The following is an 18,895-nucleotide window of genomic DNA, read 5'->3' on the forward strand; positions in this document are numbered from 1 at the left end:
ACACCCACACACCTTTAGGGTAATCCCTCTGGTTGCCTTTGTTGCCTGTTGCCTTGTTGTCTTTAATTATACTAAATAGTCAAAGTCCCTCGATTCCGAGGATACCTAAAAGCAAACAAATGTTGCCCTAAGTTCATTATTATCATCAACATTGTCCCTCGAAGTTGCCTCGGTAAAACATGATGATTGTCCCTATTGCTAAGGTATCCTCGCATGATGCCTAAAAAGATTAATGACTATTATATCCTTCCCTTAGACTACCTGCCCTTTATGGCATGGGACAGTCTTATGGCGAACGATTACTCGATGACCCTTAAACATCCAATCGAAAGACTTCCTACCCTTTATGGTATGGATAGATCCTTTCACCTGAAAAGCTAAAAGAACACATTTTTAAACTTAGGGTAGTTGCTACTAATTGCTTGCTCTAAATTCAAAAACTATTTTTCCATTCTTTTCAAATCAAGTTCAAAAAGACTACGCTTACTTACAAGCTAAAGTTCTTCTTCGAAAATCATTTCAAATTCAAAATACTTTTCACACCTCCTTTCAGAACAATTTCAAAACGAGGCTACGCTTATTTACAAGCTAAAGTCCTTAACGAGTTTTTTGCTATTCGCACACTGCTTTTCAAACAATTCAAACAAATCAAATATTTTCAAAGTGAGCTAAGCAATTAAGAGCCCATGGATAACCATGGATGCGAAGGGTGCCTTACACCTTCCCTTTGTATAACTTACCCCCCGAACTCAAAATCTTTTAAAAGGTCTTTTCCTGTTCTTTTAGCCTTTCCTAAAATTGGATAAAATAAAAGTCGGTGGCGACTCTTGCTTACCGCGACATTTCGATTGATAAAAAGTCAGTTCACCGTATTACACGTGGGTACCTCGACCGCACGATGCACGATGATATCAGTTGGAGGCCATTCAGCGACTACACTCCTGTTGTCGCCTTTGACAGCATCTCGTTATATTCTGGCTGGTTGGCATGCGGGATCAACACCATGGTGAGGTATCTCCTTGAGCGGTGCATGCGGCAGTTTGGATTTTTGCAGATGATACCCAGGTCACCTTTTGAGGATGCTCCCGACATAGTTACTCGAGTGCAGCTCACTGACATATTTGCCGATTGGGAGCGTCATGTGGTTCCGGAGGAGTATCGTCACATGCAGGTCACCCAGGACTAGCACAGTGTGGAGGGGCATGTCACATGGTTCTATCGGGTGTCACATCCTCTGATGATATGACGCTCCCGGAGCTCCTAGGCCAGTATACGAGGAGATCCTGGAGAACCAGCAGGCCAAGGATGACCATGCCATTGATCTCCTGCCGATCTGCCAGCGGATAGAGCTGCTTGGGCGGGACGCGTTGGATCGAGGTATCATTGATCAGGGCGGTCCAGAGGCAGTCGCCGTGGTGGAGAGGGTCGTCGTTGATGCGGGCCGTGCGGTGGCATACAGGAGGCAGAGGAGGTCCCAGAGAGAGAGGGTTAGGCATACCCAGTAGGGGTTCAGGTTTATTTTTCTTGTATTCGGATTGTATTTCGCACACTATTACTCGTTTTGTATATGTATATTATTCGAATTTTATTTATCATATTAGTATTTTATGTTGATATGTCGTTTAGTTTGTTCGGCATTTTCGTTTAATTAAATACGGGACTGTTAAGAAAAACATAAAAAAAACACAATTTCTGCATAATTCGGAAGTGCATTTCCGAAACCCCAAAAAATGTGAAAAAATGTGTTTTCGGAAGTGCATCTCCAAAAACACCCCCCATTTAGTGTTTTCGAAAGTGCACTTCCGAAGTCTGGGAAAATTTAAAAAAAAAATACTTCGAAAATGCATCTCTGAAGCAGGGGTAAGTTGGGGTTTTCGCTGGGGTGACCCCATAAGAAGGTGTATAAATAAATTTCCAAAATAATCCATCTAGGAATAACAAAAAGATGTTGGGTTGGAACTTGGAAATGGCTGGCCACATGTAACTTTGAATGTTTGACTCATTTGTGCATCTCTTAATCTCCCCCTAACTGAGAAAACCTCCAAATATCTTTGGCATGGGCGGACACATGTTGAGACATGGTGTGGCTATAGCCACACCAAAAATTTTTAATTTTTAATTTTTAACTTATACATATAATATATTTTGATTAAAAATAAAATTATAACTAAACTATTTTTTATTTCTTAATTATCCTCTCTCACAACTTTACATTTTTTCTCTTTCTTAAACCTCATCATCACTAGTATTTTAAAAATTGAACCGGTCATCGAATCGACAAAGATACTGTATCATTGATTCATTAGTTGAATCACCGAGTCATTAGTCGAACTGTATGATTAAATCTAATTAAATCAGATAAGTCGGTTAATAAACCAGTCTCTATAACAAAATTATATAATTATTAAATCGATCGAACCAGATGATTTGATCTCTAAAAAAATCACAAGACCTTAAAAATTTAAAAATATCATAATTTATAAATTCATTCTTTAAATTCAAATTTTAAACATAGTGATCACACACAACACAATAATACAAAATACAAAATAATGTAATAAAAGAATGTCTAATTAATTTTAGTTTAATGAGAAAAAATTGTTCAAAATAAGTTTTGCACAAATTCTATATATATTTTAACTTTTAAAAAAAAAATTCAATACGACATCATTTTGTCTGAAAAAAAAGTAAGCATTTAAACCGTCAGTTTTTGAAAACTACAGCTATTCAAATTTTTACTAGTTTTGACTGCTAATTTTAAAAAATTGTTAATTTTTATCGATTTTGACCGCCAGTTTAATTGTCAATTTTTCAATTTATTTTAATTCATACTTTATTTTATGTTTAGCCACACTAGTATATAATGTCTGGATCCGCCTCTGATCTTTGGTGACTCGAATCCCATCTCCCTTTATGTACTTAAACTGTTAAACACTTTTTGTCATCATTTATTATACTTTTAATAAATTAAAAAAAAGAAAATAAATGAATCAATATCATGAAAATCCCATATTAGAATTTTGAGTTGACACACTTTAATGTGGTCCCGCTCTTCATATCTTCCGTGTCCAAAACGCGTAACATGTCCCCTTTTTCCACTTGGCGAAAAGTAGGTTACTTAAATACAATAATAATTTCTTTTTTTCTAAATTATTATTTTTTATTTTCATTATTTTTAATTTTATGAAATATATTTAAAATTTGTTTAAATTTAAATATATTTTATGCATGAAAGAAAAACACAATTCATACAAATAGGCTTTAAGTTTTGAATTAATTTAAACAAATTTTGAAACGTGACTGTTATTTATGATGTTGTAATTTTATATGAACATAATTATTATATCTATTTTATTATTAATTATTTTAATTTTGAGAATATATACTTTATCAAATTAAAATACATTATATTTTACATTTTACTATAAATTATTATACATAGAATTATTTAATTTTTTCAGTTAAATTCAATTTTTTGATAAAATATATATTTAGACTTAAATGTAATTTTAATTTTTTTTTTAAAAAGACCTCTCCATTTAATTAGAATGCCGATATATATATATATATATATATATATATATATATATATATATATATATATATATATATATATATATATATATATATATATATATATATACTTTGTTGGTGCACAAGGTTAAAAGAACAGAGAAATAAAATATGCTCAGTAAATGACGGCGGTTGTAAAAGCTGTAAGGGGAATGATTCTATTGATAAATGACAACTACTAGTCTATTTATACACAAAAAAATAGGGTTGCCACGTAAGCCCTAATAAAAGTAAATGTAATAACTAAGTAAACAAAATAAACTAGAACCTAATAGCTAAGCATAACAAACACAAACTCCAAAAGCTAAACACACTTCTTCATGCAACATCAGAAGCTTCAGCTTCTGAGCAACACTGCTTCTGAGTTTACACTTCAGAAGCTTCTAAATATGAATTTTTCAACATCATCCCTTAATTCATATTCAATTAAGAAAATTTCTTTATCAACCCCCATGTCTTCTTGGTCACCTCTGGTGAAAAACCCAAACTACCCCTAACTTCGGAAATGCATTTCTGAAATGCAAGAAAAAGGTGTTTTCGGAGATGCATCTCCGAAAGCGCCTTTTTTTTTTTGAAAAAATTGTCTTATTTCGGAAGTTCATTTCCCAAAACAGCATTTCGGAAGTTCATTTCCGAAATACTGCGCGTTTTGCAGATTAAGCAAAACAGCCCCCTCCCCCTAATCATTTACCCTAATCTTCTTCCAAACTCAACCCCAAGAGATTTTTGTGCAAACCAGTTCCAAGCTACCTCAAAGGCTCCATCTACTTGCTCTATTACATTCAAAAGTCCTCCAATCTATTCAATCGGTAAGCATTTTGATTTTAAGATCTATGATTAAAATGTATATTAGGGTGTTTACAAATAGCAAAAAATGTATTAGGTTAGGTTTATATTGATATTTAGGATGTTTAGAATGTGTAGACATAGGTTTGATGTTTGGTTTAGGGGTCTGCCATGGAAGTTGCAGAAAACTTCCTCGCAGGGGTGTTTCAGAAGTTCATTTCCGAAAATACCTCCATCCCAGTTTCGGAAATGAACTTCCGAATTGTATCAGAAGTTCAATTTTTTTAGTTTTTTTCTTTTGTCTCGCATATTAATCGATTTCAATTGTTTACAGGAACATGTCAGGCAACCAACCAGCACGCATCAGACAGGGTAGGGAGACCCAGACTGCGTCGGCTAGACGCGAGCGGGCGGCGGCGCAGCTGGCGTCGACACAGGGACGGGGACAGGGCCGGGGACGACGTGTGCGAGTTCCCGTGGGCGAGGGAGAGGGTACATCTGCTTCAGGATCTAGGAGTCGGCTGGCTCAGGTATCTTCTTCCCGCCAGCGAGAGGAGGAGGAGGAGGAGGAGGATGAGGAGGAGGTGGCGGCAGTGCCCTACCACGAGCCGGAGGGGGTACCGGATGTTGACCCTCCAGCCGGGGAGGAGGATGAGCAGGAGGACAGCTATCCGGGAGGGCCCTTTGACACTTCCGTGCTGATTCACTACCACGATCACGTCGCTCGGCGTATCTGGGAGGGAGAGGTATTTTTTATAATTTAACCGTTTATTTGTCACCATTTTTTATAATTTAACCGTTTATTTGTCGCTTATTTAATATATGTCGCTTATTTGTTTTTTTTGTAACAGGAGAGAGAGCCGTTGAAAATGGTGAACCACGCCCGAAAGATTTTCAGTCTGTTTAAACCAGCAGCTGAGTGGTTTAACGACCATGTGCGAGGTTCAAGGCTTAGCGGGCTCTGCATGACGGGGTACACCACCATCAGCACCGGCATGCAGGGGGCATTTGTGGAGCGCTGGCACAAGGAGACGTCCTCTTTCCACTTGCCGGTTGGGGAGATGACGATCACCTTGCATGACGTGCAGTGTCTTCTCCACCTGCCGATTAGGGGGCCGCTGTTGCACCACTCCCGGATCCAGAGGGTCGAGGCCATTGAGTGGATGACGCTCTATTTGGGCATGGAGCACGAGGTTGCTCACTTTGAGTGCGTCACGACATCTGGGCCTCATGCCCGGTTCACCACACTGAGCTGCTATTTTGAGCACCACCTGGACGCGGCGGCCGAGGTTGAGGACGAGCTATTCACACACTCTCAGCGCGGCTGCGCTCTCCGGTGTTGGTACATGCATGTGGTAGGCGCTGCATGCTTTGTGGATAAGAGTGCAAGGTACGTCGATGTGACCTACCTCCGATACTTCATGGACCTGGATACCGTTCACCAGTGGAACTGGGGGGCAGCTACTCTGGCATACCTCTACCAGAAGCTGAATGAGGCCTCCAACTGGAGGACGAGGCAGTTGGTCGGATCCTGCACACTACTTACGGTACGTTTTATTTTAATACATTATCGTATTTATTTATTTATTTATTTATTTATTTATGTTTCGTATTTATTTTTAATACATTATCGTGTTTCTGTTTCAGAGCTGGATCATCTCCTACTTCTCCCGCATCCACGGCTTTCACATCGATCCTGCGTACGTGGACGCCATGCCCAGTGCCGCCAGATACGTTCTCCAGAGGGGGAACGATGCGATGGGACCATACCGTGGATACCTGGACCGCACGATGCACGACGATGTCACCTGGAGGCCGTTTAGCGACTACGCTCAGATTGCCCCCTTTGACGGCATTGCTCTATATTCAGGCTGGCTGGCATGCGGGACTACCATCATGGTCCGGTATCTCCCTGAGCGGTGCATGCGTCAGTTCGGATTCGTGCAGCGGATACCCAGGTCACCCTTTTAGGCTGCTCCCAACACAGTGACCCGAGGCAGCTCACTGCCATATGGGAGGACTGGCAGCATCATGTGGTACCGCAGGAGTACCGTCTCACTCGGGTCACACAGGACTGGCACAGTGAGGAGGGATACGTCACATGGTTCTATCGGGTGTCACATCCTCTCTGCTGAGACCCGACGTTCCCGGCGCTCCTAGGCCAGCACACGAGGAGATCCTGGAGAACCAGCAGGCCGAGGATGACCACGCCATTGATCTCATGCCGATCTTCCAGCGGATAGAGATGCTTGGGCGGGACGCGTTGGATCGAGGTGTCGTTCAGCAGGGCGGTCCAGAGGCTGTGGCCGTGATGGAGATGATCGTCACTGATGCGGGTCGTGCGGCGGCATACAGGCGGCAGAGGAGGTCCCAGGGAGAGAGGGTTAGGCACACCCAGTAGTGGTCGGGTTTATTTATTTTTTGTTTTCGGATTGTATCTTTAGCACATTATTATTATTATTTGGATTCAGATCGGTTGTATATATTACTTTTTTTATCATATTAGTATTTTCACCTTTATATGTCATTTATTTTATTTCCAGGTTTCTTTTAATTAAAAATACGAAACTGTTAAGAAAAACATAAAAAAAAATCTCTGTTTCTGCATAATTCGGAAGTGCATTTCCGAAACCCCTCAAAATCTGAACAAAGGTGTTTTCGGAAGTTCATCTCCGAACACACCCCCCATGAGGTGTTTTCGGAAGTTCATCTCCGAAAACACCCCCCATGAGGTGTTTTCGGAGATGCACTTCCGAATTGTGGAAATTTTTAAAAAAAAATCAAAGCTTCGGAAGTTCATTTCCGAAGCAGGGGTAATTTGGGTTTTTCGCTGGGGGTGACCCCCATATGGAGGTGGCTAAAGAAATTTTCTCAATTAATCAAAACTACAACACCAATTTCATCCCTCAAATGGATAAAGTGTTCAGTCTTGACATCCTTCGTCAAAACATCTGCAAGTTGCTTCTGGTTGCTACAGTGTGCAACTCCATTCAGAAAAACAGATTTCTCCTTGAAAACCCATATGACGCTGATGGTTTTCTTCTCCTTTGGAAGCTCAGTTAACTCCCAAGTCTTGTTTCTTTCTATAACTTCAAGTTCTTCTTTCGTGGCATTCAGCCACACTTTCTTCTTGAGAGCTTCTTCAATACCCACGGGTTCAGAGTCTACTAAAGTGGCACACTGAACAACTTTTCCTTCAGAATCTACTTCAGTGTCCTGCAACATATCAAACTCTGCAAATCTTCTTGGTATTTGTCTGATTCTTTGTGGTCTCTGAACAATCAGATACTTGACCACCTTCAGAAATTGGATCGCCTTCAGAAGCTCTTTCTTCAGAAGTTCCAACTTCAGAGTCATGACTAACGTCAGAGGCTGGACTATCTTTAGAAGCTCCTCCTTCATAGGGTCCACCTTCAGAGTCATGATTACCACCAGATTCAAAATCTGGATAAGAATCAAATTCACCATCTGTCTCATCTTCAGAGTCTCCTTCTTCTTCCTTGGAGTCACCTTCAGACTCAGACTCACCTTCAGAACTTTCAAGTTCTGAATCATCTTCAGGACCTTTAGGTTCTGATTTATCTTTAGAAGCATAATCTTCTTCAGATTCTGACTCATCTTCTGATTCTCCTTCAGACTCAAAATCACCTTCGGACCCTGACTTGTCTTCAGCTTCAGAGTCATCTTCTGACTCTAACTCATCGTCATACTCTTCAAATTCAAAATCATCTTCTAATTCTGAATCATATAAAAACACTCCTTCAGAATATTCAGAGTTATCTTCTTCCCCTTCAGAATCAGAAAACTAGAAACTCACAGGTTCCTCATCAGATTCATAAGCCATTAATAGCACAGGTTCATCATCAGAATCTCCTTTGGCTATTTTTGCTTCTTCTTTATTTGACCAACAATATCTAGCAAAGTGGCCAAACCTATTACAACAGTAACACTGAACCATTCTCTTGTCATACTTCTCCTTTCCCTTATGATGTTTCTCCTCATCAGAATAGAAAACTTCTGACTTTTGAGACCTACCAGGTTTTTTCTGCTTCTGGTCCTTCTTGACAAAAGAAGCTTTCAGAGCCTGCTCAACCTCTCTCTCTCAGAGGTTCTTTCCGTCAGACGCAACTCTTGTGCCTCTAGACTGCTCTGTAGCTCTTCTATTCTCATGGGGTCCAGACCTCAATACCTTCTCAATGATTACTTGTTCAGAAAGAGTTTCTCCACAAGCTTTCATCTCATTACTGATAAGAATCACTCAAGAGATGTACTTAGAAACCTTCTCGTTGTCCTTCATGTTGAGATTCTCATACTACTTTCGTAGGGACTGAAGCTTCACCTTCTTCACTGATGCGTCACCACCATAACATCTAACCAGTGTATCCGACGCAGCCTTCGCCATCGTCGAATCAATGATTTTCTCAAACACGTTCACATCCACATACTAATGAATGTAGAACAATGCCTTTTGATCTTTCTTCCTCAGTTTACGCTGAGCATTTCTCTATGCATCAGTTTGTTCCTCCATCACATTTGTTGCAACCGAAACATAACCTTCGGTAACAAGCTCAAGAACATCATGAGCACCAAACAACTCACGCATTTGAATCATCCACCTATTCCAGTTCTTTCCATCAAGCACCGCAAGTTTTGTATTCAAATTACTTCCACTCATTTTAACCTTATGCAAGTCACTCAGATCTCACCAAACACAGTGTTTCCCAATCCTGCAGAATCAGAAAATGTGATTTTGTTCTGATTTTGTTCAAGATTCAACACGAATACAAGAACCAAAATCAACCACACAACGTTTCAACGTTTCACTCGTGTTTCCCGTGTTTCCCCGTGGATCCGAACCGGAGCTCTAGATACCAATTGTTGGTGCACAAGGTTAAAAGAACAAAGGGTAAGAAATGGTAGTCTACAAAAATGTTTGTTCGCATGTATTTTCGGAAGTGCATTTTTGAAATCACCTCTGACCAGTTTCGGATATGCACTTCTGAAATTTGGTCTGAGTTGTTTTTTTTAAGTTTCAATTTTGTTTTCTTCATACTCTTACCAATGGCATTTTTTTCAGAAAAATGACTGATAATCAGGTAGTGACCGCACGACTTAGATATGGGAGGCAGACACAGACATCCTCAGCTCGGCACGAGAGAGCCGCACAACAAGGAGTGGCTAGGGGACAGGGTCGAGTCCGAGTCTAAGTCCAAATAGATGACGCGTCTGTAGGATCCTCAACTGCATCGAGGTTCGGCTGGCTCGGGCGTCTTCCTCTCGTGAGGTTAGTCGGAATGAGGAGGATGAGGTACATGAGGAGGAGGAGGCGGTGGGACGTAAGGAGGAGGAGGAACCTGAGGGCCACCCTGAGCACGACGAGGATGATGCTCGGGATGTAGAGGAGGAGGGCTACCATGGAGAGCCTTTTGACATATGTCTCTTGATATATTATCATGACCATGTCGCTCGATGTATCTGTGAGGGCGAGGTTGTTTTTTATCGCACTATAATTTAACCGCTTTAATTACAAGTAGTTGAAATGAATTCAAACGGTTTAACTAACATTGTTGTTTTTTGTTGTGACAGGAACAGGAGACCATATAATCTGTGAACCATTCGCGAAAAATATTTGCTCTGTTTAAACAACAGGCTCAGTGGTTTAATGATGTTGTAGCTGGTTCCGGACTTGGCTGGTTATGCATGACCGGATATAGTACCATAAGCCACGGCATGCAGAGGGCTTTTGCCGAACGGTGGCACAAGGAGACGTCTTCTTTCCACTTTCCTGTAAGGGAGTTGACAATCACCTTACACGATGTGACATGTCTGCTCCACCTGCCGATCAAAGGGAGGTTATTGGACCATTCCCAGATACAGAGGGTTGAGGTCATAGATTGGATGGTGAATTATCTAGCTATGGTCCAAATATTGCCGATTTTGAGTGCAGAGCGACGAGTGGGGCGCACATTCGGTTCTCTAGCTTGAAAGAGCTTTATGAGAACCACTTGGTGGAGGCAGCGGAGTCCGAGGCAGAAGGTGATGATTTTTTGTTGAGTACCATGGTCAGATATTTGCCGGTGCGGTGCATGAGACAATTTGCTCCTGACACACTTACCCCCCGAGAGCTCACTGCTATCTTTGAGGATTGGGCAAATCATTTAGTCCCAGAGGAGTATCGGCATACGCGGGCTACCCAAAGTTGGCACTGTGTAGATGGGTACGTGACATGTTTCTATCAGGTGTCACATCCTATTGTGACACCCAATGCTCCTGGGCGTCCCACCTAGACCAGCACATGAGGAGCTCTTGAAGAACTAGCAGGCTAAGGATGACCATGCCACTAATCTCCTGTCGATATGTCACTGGATACACTCGATAGGGAAAAAGGCATTAGAGAGAGGGATCATTGAGTAGGGCGGTTCAGAGGCGGTTGCCATAGTACAGAGGATGGTCAGTGAGACGTCCGGTGCAGCGGCGTATAGGAGGCAGAGGAGGTCGCAGGGTGTTCGCATTAGGCATACTCAGTAGTAGTTGCCTCTTTATGGTTTATTCATGACTTTTTTTCTGTGTTGTAATATTTTGACATTATGCATTCATCCGAACAAGTATTTCCATACTATGATATTGGTATTTTATTATAGTCTACGTATTTTTTATTTTCCGTTACATTTTGTAGAATAATAGGAGGTTTTAAAAGAATGATATCTTGTTTTGAAAAAAATAATCACTCAGAGCATATTTCGGATATGCATATCCGAAACTGGTTCATAGTGTTTGCGGATATACATATCTGAAATCAGTGAAAATGTGATAAGGATGTCTTCGGATATGCATATCCAAAAGGTATTTTAGAAATATTATAGGTGTTTTTCACCCTATATGGGTGCATAAAAAATTGCCTGTTTTAAATTGAACATTTGGTATTTAATCAGTCTTGTTGGACCTTTGGCCCGTGTAAAATTTTATATATAATTTAAGTAAATAAGTTGTTTGAAATCATTAAAACTTTATAAAAACAAATAAATTATACTCCCTACCAAAGTTTATAATAATAATAATAATATGGTTAATAATAATAATAATATTAATAATAATATGCTAGTATTAAAGACTTTCAATACCAGAGGAGATAGAAGTTTTGTCCAGCTGCTGATGAATAAATATGAGGACTTCTCTAGGGCCACGGGACTGGTTGTTAATCCTGCAAAATGCATGATTTATTGTAGTGGGATGGATAAGGAGCAGGAGAAAAAAAACTTGCTGATATCATTGGGTTTGATGTAGGATACTTACCTTTTAAGTACCTAGGGATCCCTCTGGAGAGTAAGAGACTAACTAATAATCAATGTGCAATGTTGGTAGAGAAAATTGGGAAGAAAATCAACCACTATTCAGCTCAGATGCTTAGCTATGCAGGAAGGTTGCAGTTGATCAATAGTGTAATTTTCAACACTGCTAATTACTGGCTACATTGTATTCTCATACCTAAAGGAGTTACCAAGAAAATGGAGAGCATGTGTTGAACATTTTTATGGACTGGAAAGGATGTAAACTCTAGAAGGGCACCAATTGCGTGGAGTAAGATATGCGAGCCAAAAAAACAAGGAGGCCTAAATGTGTATGATTTGGAAAGGTGGAACAAAGTTTGTCTCATGAAATTGCTCTGGAATTTATGTAGGAAGATTGATAGTCTTTGGGTGAGATGGGTGCACAGTTATTACATAAAGAGGGACCACGTTATGACTGCAACAATTGGTACCACATGCTCGTGGATTCTGCGGGCAATTCTTAATCAAAGACATGTGGCTCAAGAGATGGAAATCTGGAATGATGTTGTAAATGAGGGAAAATTCTGCAAGAAGAAGTCTTATCATCGGATCTGCAGTAACACACAACCAGTCACTTGGAGGAAAATCATGTATGGCAATGAAGCTCGTCCTCGAGCCATTTTCACGACATGGATGGCATGCCATGGAAGATTGGCAACTAAGGATCGGTTAGCTCGGTTTGGAATTCTGGATAATGCTGTGTGTGTGTTTTGTACAAGTGATGAGAGTTTGCAGCATTTATTGTTTGAATGCAGAGAAATGAGCACCATTTGGCAGGAGGTTCTGAAGTGGATGCTGATAGAGATGAGATCAAAAGATTGCTTGGATGGAGCACAAGAGTAAGAAGAAGGGTTGGATTACTAGTTTGTTGAAAACTGGTTTCTCTAAAATTGTTTATAGACGTTGGCTGTATAGGAATGAGAAAATTGTATAGGAATGAGAAAATATATAGAAAAAATGATAGCAATACTAATAGCAAGAATGTGTATAGTGAGATCATAGATAGTATAATCAATATGAATATAGAGGAAGGATTGCTCCTCTCCTTTTATGAGGTTTCTGCTTACTTTTGTTTGGTGCTCTTAGAGTCTAGTTGGACCCTTTGGGTCAGAGTCACTATGTAAATATTGTTCTTGGAAATATATATAATTTCTTATTCTTCAAAAAAAAAATTCTAGTATTATAATAATGGAAGGAAAAAAAATAGGAGAAAGTCATAATTGGTAAAAGTGCGTGGAGACCGTGTTTCGCAGTTAGGAATTTACAACAAAGCATCTCCATTGATACATATAAAACGCAACCGTTTCATTTCATCGAATATTCAATGACGCGCTCATTCATAACCATCATAGAAACTCAAATCAAAGAAAAAGAATCACCGATTTTCCCTTTCTCTCTCTAAACAACAGCTATGGCAGATCAACTCACAGACGACCAGATCTCTGAGTTTAAGGAAGCTTTCAGCCTATTCGATAAGGATGGCGATGGTAAGAACGAATCGAATTAAATCTCTCGCGGTTTCGTTTTTCTTTGATTTTGATGCGTTTATTTTTTGCAGATCGTTTTTTTTCTTGTGATTTTGTTTTGATTGAATTTCTGTTGATTTTGATTAGGAATTTTGGTTTTGATTTGATTATTATTCATTTGTTTTGAATTTCATTTAGGTTTTGTTGATTTATAGGCGATTTGAGTTTTGTTGATTTAGATGAACGCGTGTTTAAAAAAAAAATTGAATCGGAAATTTTAATCAAGTGTTTCAAGAAAAAAAATGTATAAAATTGTAATATATGTAATACGATCAAGCTATTATATAATTCTGACGCTACATCTTGATTTTGTTTTAATAGTTGCTATTTTGTAATGATGCTATGGGAAAATACCGATTATGATTTAAGAAAATAGAAGTGATTGAAGGTAAGTATATGTGTTTGTGTTGTGTTAGTATTTGACATTCTGTAGCGCCATCTCTGAAAAAAAGTTGTGTATGTGATCACATTTAATTTATTCATTTCTTAAAAATTATTATTGGTGTCGACGTCTTTGTCAGTGTCATAGGTTCAATATTGTGTTTCAGGTGTTCCGTGTTTCATAGATCGGATACTATACACTTAAATGATATGTTCAGCTACATCTGCGACCTTTTTCAAAGTGTTATTGATATTTTTGTGAATATTATTCATAGCTACTTTGCCTGTGGTTTGTGAGTCTGTTTATGTATCTGAGTGTTAAGAAACATGGCATGATGGTGGGTGCTGAAAGATGTGTTTTTTTAATGATGTGGGTTCTTGTAGAGTTTTTGCTTTGTTCAAAATTAGAACTTTCTTTTATTATTTAGATTTACAGAAGTGTATTTTTTTTCTTTTGAAAATCCACAAAGATTGGTGATTGAGTTTAAATGAATAAAAAGAGTTTATTAAACATATGCTATTTGTATGTGGCTTGTATAGAAGAGTGCCGGAGAGGAATTGAATCTTGCTAAACATATTTGTCATGCATGAGAAAAGTTTGATTATATATTGGCTATATGTGACTAGTTTTTCTGCTATATGCGGCTAATACTAACAGGGTGTGTAATTGTAACTAACCATAACCATCTAACTAGTTTTCTGCTACCTAGTTAAAAAGTCAAAAGTTTAATAAACAAGTAATCATATGTGGGAATTAATTGATGAAGCTATAAATTTGTTGTTGATGATAATTATATATGGTTTGAACTTGCAGGTTGCATCACAACGAAGGAGCTTGGAACTGTTATGCGATCATTGGGACAAAACCCAACTGAGGCAGAGCTTCAAGACATGATCAATGAAGTAGATGCTGACGGGAATGGTACCATTGACTTCCCTGAGTTTCTCAACCTCATGGCAAGGAAGATGAAGGACACCGACTCTGAGGAGGAGCTGAAAGAGGCATTTCGGGTTTTCGACAAGGATCAGAATGGATTCATCTCTGCTGCTGAGCTTCGCCATGTGATGACCAACCTTGGTGAGAAGCTCACTGATGAAGAAGTCGATGAGATGATTCGAGAGGCTGATGTTGATGGTGATGGCCAAATAAACTACGAGGAATTCGTTAAGGTGATGATGGCCAAGTGATTGATCTCTCTCACTTCATTTCTATTACTTGTATAACAGTGCTTTGTAGTAGTCGTTGTCGTTTCTTACATTTTTAATTCATGGTTAAATGTTAATTAGTGGTAAGTGTTGCTACTCATGATTGCTGTCGAATGGTGTCTTAATAGCTTTTCTTGTAATTCTGTTCCTTAAAAAAAGTTGTAATGTTGATTTCACTTCAGGTTCTACCACTTGTCATTTTTTGGTGAATGGTTACGAATGTTACGTATGCGAATTTATAAGTTTCACTATTAGATTTATCCCTTTAAGTTTTGTCTTTTTTTTTTTTCTAAGTTTTAAGTTATGATGCACTTGAAATGTTATCATTTTTTTTTTCTTTCTAAGTTTTAAGTTATGATGCACTTGAAATGTTATCATTTATGCGTAATAAAATAACTACAAATTTTGTTTAATAAAATAATGTAATACTCAAATCACTCAATATAAAGCAATGAAATTTATTATTTTTAAATTTATAAAATATTTAATATTTAATGTTTTATTAAAATATTAATCAATGTTTTGAAATAATAACGATTTACAAAACTAGTAGTCTTAGTGGACTTGTGGTCCTCTTCTCCGTTTTTGGACATTTTATTCTCCGTTTTTGGTCATTTTAGTTTGTGACTCTGGCGGAGTTAATCGAAAAAGACGACTCCGACGTTTGTGACTCTGGCGGAGTTGATTGAAAAAGACGACTCCGAAGCAATTGATATAGAAGCCACAATCCACATAAAATGAGAGTTAAGTTTAGATTAAATACCATAGGTTACAAATAACATAATACATAGTGTTTGAAAATAAATATAATAAAAATATGTGAACAATGACATGCAGTCTGGGCCATTGGTGAACCATGGGGCCTAATGCCTTTTTCTTTTCCACACCACCACAACTCAGACCTATTACGCCAACCAAAAAATTTAGTTCATTTCAAAACTGTTCATGCATCCCTGTTTGTTATACTTCCTTTTTTTGTTTTAATTTTGTTTCTCTTCTAATTTTTGATTGGTAAATCGATTTTATGTAAAATAAAAAATGAATGAAAATACATTTTAAATACTTTGATGTGTTTAGATATTTTAATTTTTTTTAGTGTTTTTACAAATTGTTTTGGTATTTCAAATGAGTCTTTTCCTTAAACATGTTCATAATTGTTCTTGTTTTGATAATTTGTACAAATTGCTTTGATTTTTAATTGAAACATAAGATATGTGCAAAGCAACCATAAAAGTAAAAGTAAAAACAATTGTTTTTAAATGATATACCATAAATGATAAAATTGAAGAGTTCAAAAAAGTTATACTGAGTTAGATTTCATGAGCGAAGGTCAAACAAAAACATAATTAAAATATTATTAAAAATTAACTAAATACATCCACATCCACTTATGTTTACATTTGAGAATGAGGGAAAAATATATATTAATTCTTGAACAAAAAATATTGTAACATTTATTTTCAAAATTCCCTCATTTTGAACAATTTTTATTATAAAAAAAAAGTATATTTTGTAATATTTCAAAAAATTTATCTACAAAAAATCAAAATTTAAGAGAGATTAATAAAATTAAAAGAATTTTAAAATTGATACCTACAAAAAAATAATCAAAAATTAACAAACATCAATAAACTTAAAATATATTATAATGTTGACAAATAAAAATAAATTAAAAAAAGTAGTTATAACATAGTTATAACAGTCATTTTTTAGTGTTTTATTTTCCACGATCTAACTTCTGCACCAAATCATAAATAAGAGCAAAGAAACCATAAAAAAAATATTAATGGTGTGGAGGAAATTATTAGAAAAAAGAACGAATGAATTCAATATACAATTTCTCTATTTTTGGCATGTTGATACTTATAAATTCAAAATAAAAAATAAAATAAATAAATAATAAAAAATTTAATAATTAAAATTTAATAAAATAAAAACTTTATAAGTGTTCAAAGTTCAAATTCTCAAAGATCTTCACCAAAACTACCATTTATGATAGGTGCTCACTTATTGAAGATTTTAAAAAATTGTGAGTTTTAAGTTGAGTCATTTGTTTAACGTGCATGGAATAGATGCTGCACAAAAATATCAACTCCATGTCATTAAAATGAACACCTATTGAACTATTAATTAATCATAAGCATCTTAATATATAAAATGAAGGTAAACACAATATCTTTAAAAACCCCAAAAATATAGAAACCAAAGGTAAACACAATATCTTTAAAAAAACAGTATCTAGAGATTCTATTTACTTTTGAGTTTAGAATAAAAAGATTAATTTGAAAAAACAGTAAGTTGTTTCTTAAGTGCAAATGTTTTTCTTCTTCTTTATACACTTTGATTTTAGGGGAAAGGGGTCATAGTAATTCACAGCTCGTGTAGAAAGATCATTATATTGGTTAAATATTATTCCCACCAGAAATCGAATAAGTGCAAATGTTTTAGAAGAGAGAAATCTATCAAAAACTTTATTACTATTTAAAGTATAGACCGAAAAAACGACTTGTTTAAGGAAGTGAAAGTGAATGAATGTTATTGTAAACACAATAATAAAAGAGACGATTCTTACTTTATAATATAATTAATAAAAAAATAATTTAATTAAAATAATTTAATTAAATTATTTTAATTAAATTAAATTATTACCATATACTCTTGAAAAAATAATTTAATATACAATAAAATATAAATGATAAAAAAATTGATAATGAAAAAAATAATAATATTAGTATTAAATTAATATCAAAATAAATTATTTTAATTAAAATCACTAATTACACTAAAAACTACTATTAAATGAAATAAGTGCAAAATCAATATTACAAACTAATAGTTTCATTGTGAGAATAACAATTATGACGATTCGGATTCGAATCCTGATCGCTATACTTCATCCTACTGATAATTTGATTGTAAAGACAACGAAACCCATGAACAGTACTTTATAGTAGTCACCAAATTTGGTTAATGCAGTGTAAAAACTTGGTTAATGCAGTAATGAAGTTGGCTAATGCAACATCCAGGTACTAAAAATATTTTTTAGCAGTCATCAAACTTGGTTAATGCAGTGAAAAACTTGATTAATGTAGTAATGAAGTTGGTTAATGCATGTCCCTACATGAACAGTGTTGTCTGTAATTTTAAAAATAAAATTTTTTTTTATAAATATTATTATTTTATTTTTAAAAACACTGTTCACCGTGAACAGTGTTTGTTGTAAGTATTGGTGTATAAATATGGTGTAAGAATAGCATTACTCTTTTAACATATCAAACAAGTGCTAAGATAATATAATATTATAAAAATAGTTTACACAGTCAATTCAATGCATCATAATTATTCATAAGTAATATTTTACATATGATTATAAAAAAAAGTTAAACATCTACAAAAATGTAACGTTTATGGATAATGTAAAATTCTTTACGGTGTCGATGTATCTTATCTTATTAATTAAAGTTGTTAAGTCTCTTAAGGAATTTTTTTGGCGCCAAAAATCTTATTAATTAGAGTTGTTAAATCTCTTAAGGAACTTTTTGGCGCCAAAATTTTTATTGATGTTTGTCAAGTCTTGATTTTTGTTGTTGTAATAATTATGTAATACCCGGTATAATTATCACTAATGAATGTCACTAATTAAATTTGGCAAGAACATTAGTAGATAAAAGTATACTAGCACCTTATTTATTTGTTTTATGAAGAAAATTATATAAATTTCATAAAGGTATTTGTTCTGGACCGACCCAATTTATTAATTGGGCCAATCCAGCCTTCGGCCCAATACACTTTAGACCACGCGTGACAAGTTCTGCCCGGTCGCCCCGGGCAAACTCACAAGGTAACCGGCTACGAGAGACCCTCGTGCCCGGTGAATAACCATGTCGTGTGCCACCTAAATATCCGCCCCACATGGAGGAGTCTAATCCGCACAAGAACATCCTATAAATAGCCCTCTCCACACAAAGGGCAAGGTAATGTTTTCCACCCCCAAAGTTCCTCACTTTGTTGTACCTTGTGGAATACATACTTACTTTGGCATCGGAGTGCCTTGCAGGTACAGCCCCTTTTTTCTCAATCAATCATCCCGAACTT

At 36.6% G+C, this 18,895-nt stretch overlaps 2 protein-coding genes across 2 annotated transcripts; one reads left to right on the forward strand and one right to left on the reverse strand.

Annotated features, from left to right (window-relative positions):
• Nucleotides 1–7,230: 7,230 nt before the first annotated feature.
• Nucleotides 7,231–8,761, reverse strand: LOC131632176 (uncharacterized). The gene is made up of 3 exons (XM_058902957.1): nt 8,699–8,761; nt 7,649–8,164; nt 7,231–7,575 (listed from the first exon to the last, which is right to left on the reverse strand). Exons 1-3 carry the CDS (start codon nt 8,759–8,761, stop codon nt 7,231–7,233), a joined length of 924 nt encoding a protein of 307 aa, XP_058758940.1.
• Nucleotides 8,762–12,981: 4,220 nt separating this feature from the next.
• Nucleotides 12,982–14,976, forward strand: LOC131632154 (calmodulin-7). The gene is made up of 2 exons (XM_058902932.1): nt 12,982–13,174; nt 14,409–14,976. The coding sequence occupies exons 1-2, from the start codon at nt 13,099–13,101 to the stop codon at nt 14,780–14,782; spliced, it is 450 nt and encodes a 149-aa protein (XP_058758915.1). The 5' UTR covers nt 12,982–13,098; the 3' UTR covers nt 14,783–14,976.
• Nucleotides 14,977–18,895: the final 3,919 nt, after the last annotated feature.

The sequence above is a fragment of the Vicia villosa genome, unplaced genomic scaffold (assembly GCF_029867415.1).
Source record: "Vicia villosa cultivar HV-30 ecotype Madison, WI unplaced genomic scaffold, Vvil1.0 ctg.000911F_1_1, whole genome shotgun sequence".
Taxonomy (NCBI): domain Eukaryota; kingdom Viridiplantae; phylum Streptophyta; class Magnoliopsida; order Fabales; family Fabaceae; genus Vicia; species Vicia villosa.